Source organism: Sciurus vulgaris (genome assembly GCF_902686455.1).
Source record: "Sciurus vulgaris genome assembly, chromosome: 16".
In the NCBI taxonomy this organism is placed as follows: domain Eukaryota; kingdom Metazoa; phylum Chordata; class Mammalia; order Rodentia; family Sciuridae; genus Sciurus; species Sciurus vulgaris.
Window position 1 is genome coordinate 47,521,427 of NC_136477.1, and position 12,559 is coordinate 47,533,985.

The following is a 12,559-nucleotide window of genomic DNA, read 5'->3' on the forward strand; positions in this document are numbered from 1 at the left end:
CATTTTTCATACTTTTTTTTTTTGACCGAAGGACTTAAAATCAGCCTACTACAGCATACTTCTTGTAAAGTCTGTTTAGTTCCGTAGCCCATCTATTGATTAGATTATTTGTTTTTATTTATTTTGTTTGGTTTTTTAGTCCTTTTTATATCCTAGAGAGTATGCACTATCAGAGGAGCAGGTGGTAAAGATTTTCTCCCATTCTATAGGCTCTCTGTTCTTGTTCTTGACTGTTTCCTTTGTAGTGAAGAAGCTTTTTTGTTTGACACCATCCCATTTATTGATTCTTGATTTTACTTCTTGTACTTTAGGAGTCTTATTGAAGAAGTCAGTTCCTAAGCCAGCATGAAAGGAGCATTGGGCCTACTTTTTGTTCTAGTAGGTGCAGGCTCTCTGGTCTAATGCCTCCATCCTTGACCTACTTTGAGTTGAGTTTTGTGCAGGGTGAGATATAGGAGTTCAATTTCAATCTACTACATGTGGATTTCCAGTTTTCCCAGCACCATTTGTTGAAGAGGTTATCTTTTCTCCAATGTATATTTATGGCGCCTTTGTCTATGTGAGATAACGAATTCAGCAAAGTAGCAGGATAGAAGATTAACACCCATAAATCAGTTGTGTTCCTATACACCAATGACAAGTCAACTGAAAGAGAAATCAGGAAAACTGTCCTATTCACAATAACCTCAAAAAGAGGGGAAAGACCTCTATAAGGAAAACTACAGAATAGTAAAGAAAGTGAAGAAGACCTTAGAAAATGGAAAGATCTCCTATGTTCTTAGATAGGCAGATTTAATATTGTCAAAAAGACCATACTACCAAAAGCTCTATACAGATTTAATACAATTCCTGTTAAAATTCCAATGACATTTTTCATAGAAATAGAAAAATCGTCATGAAATTCATTTGGAAAAATAAGAGGCCCAGAATAGCCAAAGCAATCCTTAGTGAGAAAAGCGATGCAGGAAGCATCATAATACCAGACCTTAAATTATACTACAGAGGTATAGTAAGAAAAACAGCATGGAATTGGCACCAGAACAGACATAAAGACCAGTGGAACAGAATAGAAGACATAGAGACATACCCATGTAATTACTCATAGTTCTTATAGTGACCTACAAGGTCCTTCATTCAATACCTTATTTTTCTGATATCATTTCCTGTTCATTCCACCACACCAACTCCATTGCAGGGTTCTGTGTGCATTACAATCTTTATTCTGGCTCTGTCTGAAACACTCTGCCCTCCTGGCATTCTTTGACTTCTTCACCAGTTTCAAATCTTAGCTCAAATTTCTTCTTCTTAATGAAACCTAGTGTAACCGCCTTTTTGTACTATAACTTGCTTCATGCCCCTATCACAGCATTCTTGGTCATTGTTAACCTGCTCTACTGTATCCTCTTAGTTTCCATAGAGCTTATTTTCTCACATTTTATGTATGAATTACTTTTTTATGTTGAGTAGAATGAGTATACGCTCCACAAGATCAAGGAACCTGTCATTTGTATCCACTGATGTATTCTAAGTGCTTAGAAGAGTGTCTGGACATAGAGCTCAGTAAATATTTTGTTGCATGAATGATTATGCCAAGCACTGCAAAGTTCTAAGGATGCAGTGCTTAGAACATCATTACTCCTGTAGTGGTGACAAAAGTGTAAACCAGTTGTTACAGTGCACTTGAAATTCTCTATTTGGAGTAAACCTAAAGTACTTTGAGAATACATCAGAGGTTCTTCAAACCTTTTCTTATAAAATCAGAGAAAAGGCTTCCCAAAAAAGTGATTTCTAAACCAGAATGTAAAGGATAAGTGAAAAGTGAGGAGGGCAGATTTTAAGCTGAGAGAGTAAGAGATAATGAGGTGAGTACAAATACTAGATCAAATAATTAGGGATCAGTGCATTAGAAAGATAGTAGTTAGTCTGAAGAGGAGCAAGACTAGAATGGAGAAATGAATTAAAAGTTCAGGTGTAGATGGTAGTCAGAATTAAGGTAGAGGCATTGGGGATGAAAAAATGTAAAGATATAAAGAGCTTATGATGATAGGCTCAATGGTTCTTGGTGAAGGAGAGAAGAGATTTGTTGAGGGAAAAAGTTACAGGCCATCTGGCTTGGGGTGCTTGTGTGGATAGACATGTCATTAATTGAGCCATGAATATATAGGAGAGCAGATCTGAGTTCATTTCAGGACATAAGAAAAGTTCAGTGGAAACCCTAAGACGGCAATTAGATATTTGGATCTGGAATCCAAAAGCAAGATCTAGGTTGGACCTAGAGATTTGAGAATCAATAGCATGTGTAGTTCTTGAAATTCATAGTTGGGAATGTCATCTGCAAACACAAAATCAAACTTACCCAGCTTTAAAAGCATCTTGCATTATCAGAATTACATTTTTGGAGATACAGCTACTATGTAGATTAAAATGAGGAAACTAATGCTAACATATATAAGATATGTGACTACATTATAAGACACTGAGTCAATCACTAATACCTTCTGATAGGCAGATGTGTAAACCATTTTTAAGATTTTGTATATCTGATTTTATCGTTTTATGAAATTAAAATAATAAAACATAAAGGTAAGTGGTGGTGACCTGGGCATCTTCTAACACACTTCATAGTGTTTAATAGTAAGTGTGGTCCTGAGTTCACAAGCAATAGTAAATACTAGTCTTGTTTTATAATTATTTCTAGTGATACAGTTATAAATTGCTCAGGTAACCCCCACAGGAGTTGATGATTAATTGGGCTCAGAAACCTAAATAGAGATGAGATGAAGGAGCGAGTACATCCTGTACCTATTATTGACTCTAAGAAGTGGTAGTGATATTTAAGTGGATTTTCTGGAGGAGATAGAAAATGTTACATTTGCACAGAATGTCCTCAAAGAGTGTGCTGCTTTTATATTTCTCTTTAGCTGACCACACCAAGACAGAAGTCTGTTTTTAGTCAAATTCTGTCTAGAAAACACTTGAGTCTGCCTGCCAGCAAGAGCATCAGCAGCCAGCATCTTCAGCTATTCAGAAGAGCCCTTGAAAGAAGTGTGAGCAAAGAAGCACTATCCTTCTAGTCATAGGAGCAAATATGGTTTATTTAATTAAAAACATGTACATCCTTCAGCTATCCTTGCCAGTCTTGCAGGATAATCAGTTATTCTGTTTGATCCTTGACAAAATGGGAATTTTTAAAAAATATTTTTTACACTATACCTCTTTATTTTATTTATTTATTTTTATGTGATGCTGAGGATCAAACCAAGTACCTCACACGTTCTAGGCTAGCACTCTACCACTGAGCTACAACTCCAAGCCCAATAAAATGGGAATTTTATAAAGGGAAAAATATTATTGTATTTTCTTTATCATGGGTGATAAAGCATGAATGAAATATGTCTTATGCAATTTATATTAGATTTTTTTAAAAGGTCAAAACTAAGGATAATAGAAGGAATTTGAAATTATTACCCTATATGCATATATAATTACATGACCTGTGTAACTACATCATGTACAACCAGACGAATGAGGAGTTATACTCCATTTATGTATGATGTGTCCAAAATGCATTCTGCTGTCATGTATAACTAATTAGAACAACAACCAAAAAAAAAAAAAAAAGATAAAAACTCGTATTTATGACCACAGGTAGCAATAAAATGGTTAACACAGAAGATCAGAATTGAAAAGATCAGGGAGAGAAAAAGGGTAATGTTAGGGAATAAGTAAATGGGACTTCTCATATGTTGTCTTTCTTGATCTGTAGTACAGTTATACAAAGGTTTATTTTGTGACAAATCAATCTGCTATTTTAAAAACAAATGTGGCTTTTGAAATAAATATGCATGTACATGTGTGAATGCTAAAATGTAAATGTAGTAATAGGGAAACGTGCAACAAATTGAGCTATAATTAAAATTTTAAAATATTTGCAGCTTAAATTATGCCTATTGACTTCACATGACTTAAAACAGTTTAAGTATGAACTAAAACTTCCAAATGGGAATAATTGAAACTGGCCATCACGAAGTATATTATTACCATCTTCTCTACTACTCCATCCTCAAGGCTGGTTTTTGTACCAACAGAGGTAGCAAATTTTTCTTCCTGCCTTTGGTGTATTGATACTTGTAGGGCCCTTACATCTAAGGTCAGTTGTCTTCTGCTTTTAAAAAAAAAAAAAAGGAACAGTTATAACAAATTTACTTATCTTGGCGTAGAGTTTTTTAAAGTTTACTTACTGTTTTCTATGGACTGTAACCCCCAAGAGAAAAGTCAAATTGACAACCAGCTGTCATTCTTTCAATACATACTTTTTGAGTACCTGCCTAGTGCCTTGTTTATAGATCTATACACATTTAGATTTTTCAGCACATAAAGGTTTACTTATATAACTCTGAATTAACAGTAAGCCTCTGTTCACCATTCTAAGAAAAGATTTACTGCAAAAAAAAAGGCATTTTCCCCCCTTTCTTATTTTAGCCCAATATTTTCTGTGAATTTAGTTGGATATGGGTATATTGTGAGATCTGCAGAAAATCTACATCTCTGGGCTCAGCTACTTCTTCTGTTAGTCTGTGAGGTCTCCTCCCACCCTAGATTTTTATGGTGTTTTTCTACTTATTGGAAAGTTATGAATCATTCTGGTGACAATTTATTATAAACCAAATAATTTAAAATCTCCAAAGTTGGAGACCATTAGACTTGTATCCATATATTTAGTGAAGCAAGTCTCACAATGTTAATTTTTTAATTTTATCTTTAATTCTAGGCTATACCCCAGCTTTGGCCTGTGCTCCCAATAAGGATGTGGCTGATTGCCTGGCACTCATTTTGGCCACCATGATGCCTGTCTCATCAAGTAGCCCTTTGTCATCCCTGACGTTCAATGCCATTAACCGTTACACCAACACCTCAAAAACAGTGAGCTTTGAAACCTTGCCTATCATGAGGAATGAACCTAGCTCCTACTGCAGTTTCAACAATATTGGTGGGGAACAGGAGTACTTATACACCGACGTCGATGAGCTCAATGACTCTGATTCTGAGACCTACTGAGAGGCTAAGCAAAAGATCTAAGGAAGGAGTTCTGACACTAAAGCTGCAAACTGTGCTTTTTCAAGAAAAAAGCACTTTGTTACTCAAATTCAATCTAAGAGGAAAAGAGCGCACAATGAGCAAATATAAGAAACGTGATGACATTAAGAAGAAGAATTTGAAAGGCAAGTTTTGCAAAAGGAACTTCTAGATTCTTGAAATAGACTTGACCAGAGGAAAACACATTGATGTCAGATTGCTTTGTGGAATTTTTAATTTGGCTTTGCAGTGCCAGAAATAATTTGGGACATTGTGCACCCTAACCTGCTTACATAAGCAACACTATTGTAAAAGAAAAGGACACTAGATTTAAATTTTATCAATAAAAGTACAACTAAATTTAAAGGCAATAAAAGTTTGGTACAGTAGGCATTATGTGCACAGCAAATTGCCAAAGGACCAAATAACTTAAAGATTTTTTAATAGAATGCCATTTTGTGGAAACTGGAGTGGGTGAAGTGAGATGTTACCTAAACCAAACTTCAATATTTCTGAAAATGAAGTCAAGATTTGGTTTTAAATGTTGATTTTTTTAAAAGAAAACATCTGAAAGCCTTCCAATACTGTATTAAACCATGAAAGAAAGCAGATGTATTTTTGCATTTTTTCTTTTGCATAAAAATTTTAAAATTCCAATTTTTATAATCTTAGAATTGAAAACCAGCTGACTGGGTGCAGTACGGGTGAAAATACTTGTGAAATAGGCGTGAGGTGAATTGGGGTTGAGGCTGTTAGCCAGATTTGAATGGTGTGGGTTCAAAATGGAACTATTTTTGTTTAAAAAGGTAAAGAATTTCCTAGAATAAAAAGTTCATGGAATCAAAAGATAGATTATTTCACCCTATTGCAACTAAGTGGTCCTGGGGAATGAAATTTCAACCTCACTACTTTGGATAATACTAATTCATCACTGATCTTACGTTTGTACCTCCATAATGGGTTAGAGGATTTTTGTTATCATTTATTTGATCTTTGAACTTTGAAACAAAGTGCAGAATCAAAGGAAATATTCCCTCGTTATTCATAAATTAAACATCAAGTCTCTTGGAAGGCATTTCTGTATTAGGCAAGATTCAGATTTAGAGTAGCATGTTTGTAACTTGTTACTCTGGAGGGAGAAGCACTTGCCTGCTAAATTGAAGAGTACCTTTCAAGTAACAAAAAGAGGAAAGGCTGATATTTGGGCTTTTAAATAACACTTTATGCGGTTCTGATTTTACTGTTAACTGTCACTTTCCCAGTAAAAATGATTTCACATATGTAGGGGTCTTAGAGGTCTGGGTAAAGTTCCATAAATTGCAACAAAATGATACCCAATTTTACTTTATCCTTTTGTATTGTGAAACTGGAAACTTTATGACATTGTAAATTATCAGCTGGTTTTCTGAATATAAAGTGTGAAAACACAGAACAGTATTTTGATCTATTTGATAATTTTGTGGGTTTTTTGAAGAATTAATGAGCATGTACATAGAAATAGTGACTGCTTGAATACTGTATTTACTTGCACTCTTTCAGTACATCAAGATTCCTGTATATTTTAGAGTATAATAAAACACAGATGTGAGTTGTATTTAATGAATAATGTATTTGTATCTGTGCATATTATCTAAAAATCTATAAAGTTTCTAGGGCATTGACTACTAGATTTTAAGCCTTTTTTCTAAAATATTTACAAAGATTATAATCTTCCATCTTTTCTTTATAATATAAAGAAGTCATAATGAACCTTCCTAATTATTACTGGTAGGAAGGAAAATATGCATTTTAAAGACAGTAGACTACATTTTCTATTGTACCTTTTGAAAAAAGAAAACTCAAGAGGATTCTAAAAGTATACATATGTGTGCTTTCTCTTTCCTTTTAGGAATTCTCTTCTGAATTCCCTGAGGGAATTTTCTAGAATCTCAGAATTGAAAGAGACCTGAGGTTCATCCAGTCTAACCTCTTAACAAATGCAGGAGTCCCTTCTACAAGGGTGATCTTTCCACCTTGAATACTTCCAGTGACTCTACCTCACCAAGCAGTCCATTCAGTTGTTGAGCAGCTCTAACTATTAGAAAGGTCTTCCTTAGATGGAGTTGACGCCTCCCTCCCGGTAACTTCGGTTCTTGGGCTCAGGTCTGTCCTCTGAGAGAATGTGGAAGGATGAGTCTCCCATCCCTCTGCCATGTCTTCTCTTTCACAGGTTGACTCCTTTGCTGAAGTGATTTCCAGAAGGACTCATCAGACACACTCTTAGATTTACCACATCTAATGAAATCCAAGGTGTAGCTATAAAGTAACGGGTCTTTTTCATTTATTTTCACACATAACAGAACTTAGATCCAGCATCACTCTATGTAAATGATGCCATTACTGAAAACATTTGTGAGTAGTTCTTGGATTGCCTGCCCACTAGAACACTATTCCATTGCTTTGTAATTGCACATGTGACAGTCTGTCCCCCAACTTGAGCAACCATTTTCTCTGATACACACTAGATAAGGGGAATTGCAAAGTACTGTCCCAGATAATATTTGAACTGCCACCAGTATTTGGATTAAGGACATGGACTACTTGAATGAGCAGACACAGAACCACAGTAAGTTCCTTTATAGTTACACCTCATGTGTCAACAGCGTTCAGGTCCTGTGTTTCTTATCCTCACGCAGAATGGGAAAGCCTGTTTGCTTTTTTTAACCTCTGCATGAAAGGTGACGTTTGAAATATCTGATGTGTATTATTATAATACCAGCTTCTACTCAGAAACAACTTTGGGGAAATGATGGTAAAAGTGAAGACCTCCTTTAATAGGACATTCAACTCAAAACAGTGCCATTTAGTTCAGAAGATCTCAAAATGTAGCTGTAAATTTGGGGTTTAATTTGGCTTATATTGGACCTTTTAAATAAAATCTTTAATGCAATAAACAAAGTGTCTTTCTTTTTTACATGTGAGCAACTTTTCCATTTTCTTAGTGTTCATTTAGGACAAGTTTTTGTTTTTTGTTGTTGTTTGTACCAGGGATTGAACCAGAAGTACTTAACCACTGAACTCTGTCCCCTCCCCTTTTTATTTTGAGACAGAGCCTCATTAAGTTGCTGAGTCTGGCTTTGAACTTGTAATCTTCCTGTCTCAGCCTCCCAAGTCACTAGGATTATAGGCATATACCACCATGCCTGGCTATGACAAGTTTTTATTTTTCTTTATAGTGTAATGGCTTCTTATTAAAGCTGCTTTAGATCTTAGATGAACCTAACTGAAATATATTAATTCAAAAGATATTTGTTGCTTACCTGCTGTATACATGGGAATGGACTGAAAGTCTAAAAAATTGTGATGTGTCTTAGCTTACAATTTTATCAAGGAAAGGTAGAAGTAGAAAGTAATAAAATATGATTGAGATAGAGATGAATTGCTAAGGAGTGTTAGAAAATAAGATCACTCTGGGAGGGAACAGTGGGCATCATGGAAGAGGCCACAAAGGCCAGACATCAAACAATTTTAGCAGGTAGAGAAGGGTGTCAAACAATATCCTAGGTGAAGAAAACAAAACTATCAGTTCTTAAAACGGTTGGTGGAATGTCAGTTTGTGATGAATATCTACCAGTATATAGCATTCCTTAACATAAAAAAAAAAGTCATGACACATACAAAAGAACTGGTTATAAATACATATAGAGATTAGATAATAGAAGAAAGAACCCAAGGGTACACATAGGTGATTGAAGGGGCAGGTGAAAAGAACTTTTAATACCTCTACTTAAAATCACGTCTGCGCAAGTAATAATGGAAAATGCCTATGCAGCATTTATGATGTACCAAGCAAGGTAGTAAATGCTTGAAATACATTATCTCTTAATCCATACAAGGGTTCTATGAAGCAGGTACTATTAATAGCACCAATTAACAGATGAGGAAAGAGAGATGATTAACTTATACCCAAGATCACCTGGCTAGTAATTTTGAAAACTAGATTCAAATCCAAGCAATCATTTTCATAGTCAGTTTTAATCCCCTGATGACCTCTCACAAGCTTTCTGGTTTGAAATTGATGATTTTAAATTTGGGACACATAATTGACTACTAAAATTATTTAAGTGCCCTTCTGTTTTATTTTCCAAGGTTACTGTCTTTAAAAGAAACACAAATCTAACCACAGCAGATGTTTATTAAACACCTGCTGTGTGCCAGGAATTGTTTGAGGCTCTAGGCATAGAACAGTAGAGCAGGAGTCTTAGTGCATTCTCAAAGAGTGACAGTCTACTTATGCTTCAGTTGTTATCTAACCACCCCACATCTCCATTGCCTAAAATAACCATTCTCACTCATGCCTTTGCAGGTTGGCTGACATAGGCTTATCTGAGTGACTCTGCTTCAAGCTGGGGCTTCGGTGGGGCTTTGCCACCCGTTAGAAGGTAGACTTCAGTCTGCTCCATCTGTGCACATCCTTGGACCTGGGCTGAAATACAAAAGTTTTACAGAAGCTCTCACGATCATGGTAGGAACACAGGAAGGCAACTTGACCACACCAACATGGTTTGTACCTCTGTGTGATCGCCTCTGCTGATGATTTTGCTGGCCATCGCAAGTCACATAGCCAAGCCAATATCAAGGGGTGGGGCAGTAGTCTTTACCATTTTGGGGAGGATAGTTTGGATTCAGTTTTCCACATTTACATAAACCCTGAATTGAGCCAATCAGTTTGTTGCTATTTTCAGTTTTTCCATTGGCATGCTTGGTAGTTTTTTTTTTTTTTAATGCCTGTTTCTACCTTTTCTGTGCTATTCTATTGTGGGTGGTCCAGATGTAAAGCATGGTAGCAAAAATGTATTTTGAATTGGAAAGATAATTCTTGGCAGTGCAGGACTGATCAGCTAGTGTTGAATCTGCTTTTTTCCGAAGGTAAAGGACCAACTTCTTGTCCATCTCAGTCTCCAGAAGAAAGTAACCACCAGTCCCCTCTCTGGTGTCTTAACTGTGGCCTTCCCTCCAAACAGATCTGCTCTAAAGGAAGATGGTAAGGTTTGGTCAGTAACTACTCTTTTAAAACCCAAAAAAAAAAAAAAAAAAACTGATATAGTTGTATGTTCTGTCTAGATCATTTCTCCATCCCTCTCTTTAATTCCTCTCTTTTGTGCTATTTATCATTTCCTTGTGGTTATCCCTCTTGATTTTGTCTACTGTCTTAGAACTGAAACGTAGGAAAACTTAATTTGAGAAAATAGTCATTCTTCCTCTCTTCATCCTTTTTTCACTGCACTGGGATTAAACCCAGTTGTGCTCTATCACCGGGCTACATCTCCAGTTCTTTTTATTTTTATTAGTGTGTCTTACTAACTTGCTAAGGGTCTCACTAAGTTCCCCAGGCTGGCCTTGGACTTAACTTTCTTCTTGCCTCAGCCTCCCAAATTGCTGCAGTTATAGGCATGCACCATCATTCCTTGTTCTCCTCACCCTTCTCTAAACTTTTTTTTAAATTAAATTTTCGTTTTTGAAGGCTGTTTATCCTTTCAACAAACATTTCCTAGGCACATGCTCTGTGGCAGGCACTGTTTTAAAATACTGGAGCTATAACAATGAACGCCAGATAAAGACCCTACCCTCGGGAAGCTTACGTTTTAGTCAGGAAGACAGACAAGAAAAATTCCTGGAGATAATTAGGCAGAGAAAGATGAAAGTAACTGAGAACTGTTTGGGTTCTGGTGTTTGGGGGAGGACCTTGAGGATAAAAAGATGGCTTGTGTGTTAATGTACTACAAGATTACAGAGACACATTTCTGATGGAAGATGAAACAAGATTTTACTGAGTAAGTAGAACATTTGAAGTAACAGACTAATAAAAACAGGAAAGGGTAGATGAGATGGTGAGCTTATTCACCAAAGCAAACCTGAGGTTGCTGAGTTAGGTTAACCCAAATGCATGTAATGAGTTAACCCAAAAATAACTTTGTCTTTTGACTAGAGAGAGGTACTGATTTATTGGTTTTAGCACTAATTCCTGTCACTGAGGCAGCAGGACTTGGCATGTGTAAAAGATAAGTTTCTTGTGGTTCTGATGTTTTAAATCTCAAAGGGAATGCTAAAATCCAAGAGAATGTCAATGAAGAGAATTCAAGAAGAGGTTGCTTCTGGAGTAGCCAGTGTATATGTTAAAGACATGGTTAAAAGGGCCTCAGCTGCCTGCAGTTTAGTGACTAAGAAAAACAGGACCCCTAAAACACTATAAATAGTCAAAAAGATTTTGCCACATGAGTCAATGAAAATGAGTAAGGACCTTAAATTTTTTGTTAAATTGGCAAAAAATTTCAGAATCAACTTTCACAGAGTCTGCACATTAATGGTTGTCAGCAACCTCAAGAGAAAAACTGTTGGGCAGGGGCTATGCTCAGTGGTAGAGCACTGCCTAGTATGTGTGAGGCACTGGGGTTCAAATCTCAGCATCATGTATGAATAAACAAATAAAATAAAGGTCCATCAACAACTTAAAAAAAAAAAAAAAAAACTGTTGAATGTAAGATCATTGTCTGTGGTACTTTTGATTTGCACTAGTTGCATCCCTTACTCTCCCAACTGTGAAGTAACCTTGGAAACTAACAACCCACATTTGTGGTATAGCCTAGCAGACACTAGTGAGAAGAAAACCAAGCTTTAAAACAAACAAAGCTTAAAAGTCTCATTTGCAAATATATCTCATTCCCATTCCCTTTCATTCATGTGCCGCATTCAAATTGTCTATCTCATTCATGGCTATGCATCTAATAACAGATCAAATGTGTGATGTTGCTGAAACCCAATAGCATATGCCTATAATTCTAGCTACTCAGCAACCTGAGGCAGGAGGATCACTTGAACCTCAGAGTTTGAGATCAGCCTGGGCAACATATCAAGACTTCTTTAAAGAAATAATAATAAAATAAAATGACACAAAACCCAATACAATTGCAAAGAAATAATGGCCATACTACCAAAAGTGCTATACAGATCAATGCAATTCCAATTAAAATCCAATGATGTACCTCACAGAAATAGAGCAAGCAATATGAAATTCATCTGAGACTAAGAAACCAGAATAGCTAAAGCAATCTTAGCAGGAAGAATGAAACAGGGGTATCGCAATACCAGAACTTCAACTATACTACAAAGCCAATAGTAACAAAAACAACATGGGTATTGCACCAAAATAGACAGATCAGTTGGTACAGAATAGAGGACACGACACACCACCCAATAAATACAATTTTCTCATACTAGACAAAGGGCCAAAAATATGCAATGGGAAAAGATAGCCTCTTCAAACAAATGGTGCTGGGAAAACTGGAAATCATATGCAACAGAATGAAACTAAACCCCTATCTCTCACCCTGCACAAAACTCAACTCACAATGGATCAAGGATCTTGAATACAGACCAGAGACCCTGCATCTTATAGAAGAAAAAGTAGGTCTAGATCCTTCACCTTGTTGGCTTAGAATCAGGA

At 36.1% G+C, this 12,559-nt stretch overlaps 1 protein-coding gene across 10 annotated transcripts in view; it reads left to right on the forward strand.

The window, feature by feature from the left end:
* The window catches only part of ANKRD28 (ankyrin repeat domain 28), a 207,393-nt gene extending 198,246 nt beyond the window's left edge, over positions 1-9,147 (forward strand). For 7 of the 10 annotated variants that reach the window (XM_079116407.1, XM_079116406.1, XM_079116408.1 and 4 more), the window contains one exon: positions 4,772-9,139. In XM_079116407.1, the coding sequence (XP_078972533.1) occupies positions 4,772-5,058 (287 nt within the window). In that variant the 3' untranslated portion in view covers positions 5,059-9,139. Of the gene's footprint in view, positions 1-4,771 lie in introns of all 10 variants that reach the window. The other 3 variants (XM_079116404.1, XM_079116412.1, XM_079116413.1) reach the window with 3 other exon arrangements.
* The last annotated feature ends 3,412 nt before the right edge of the window (positions 9,148-12,559 follow it).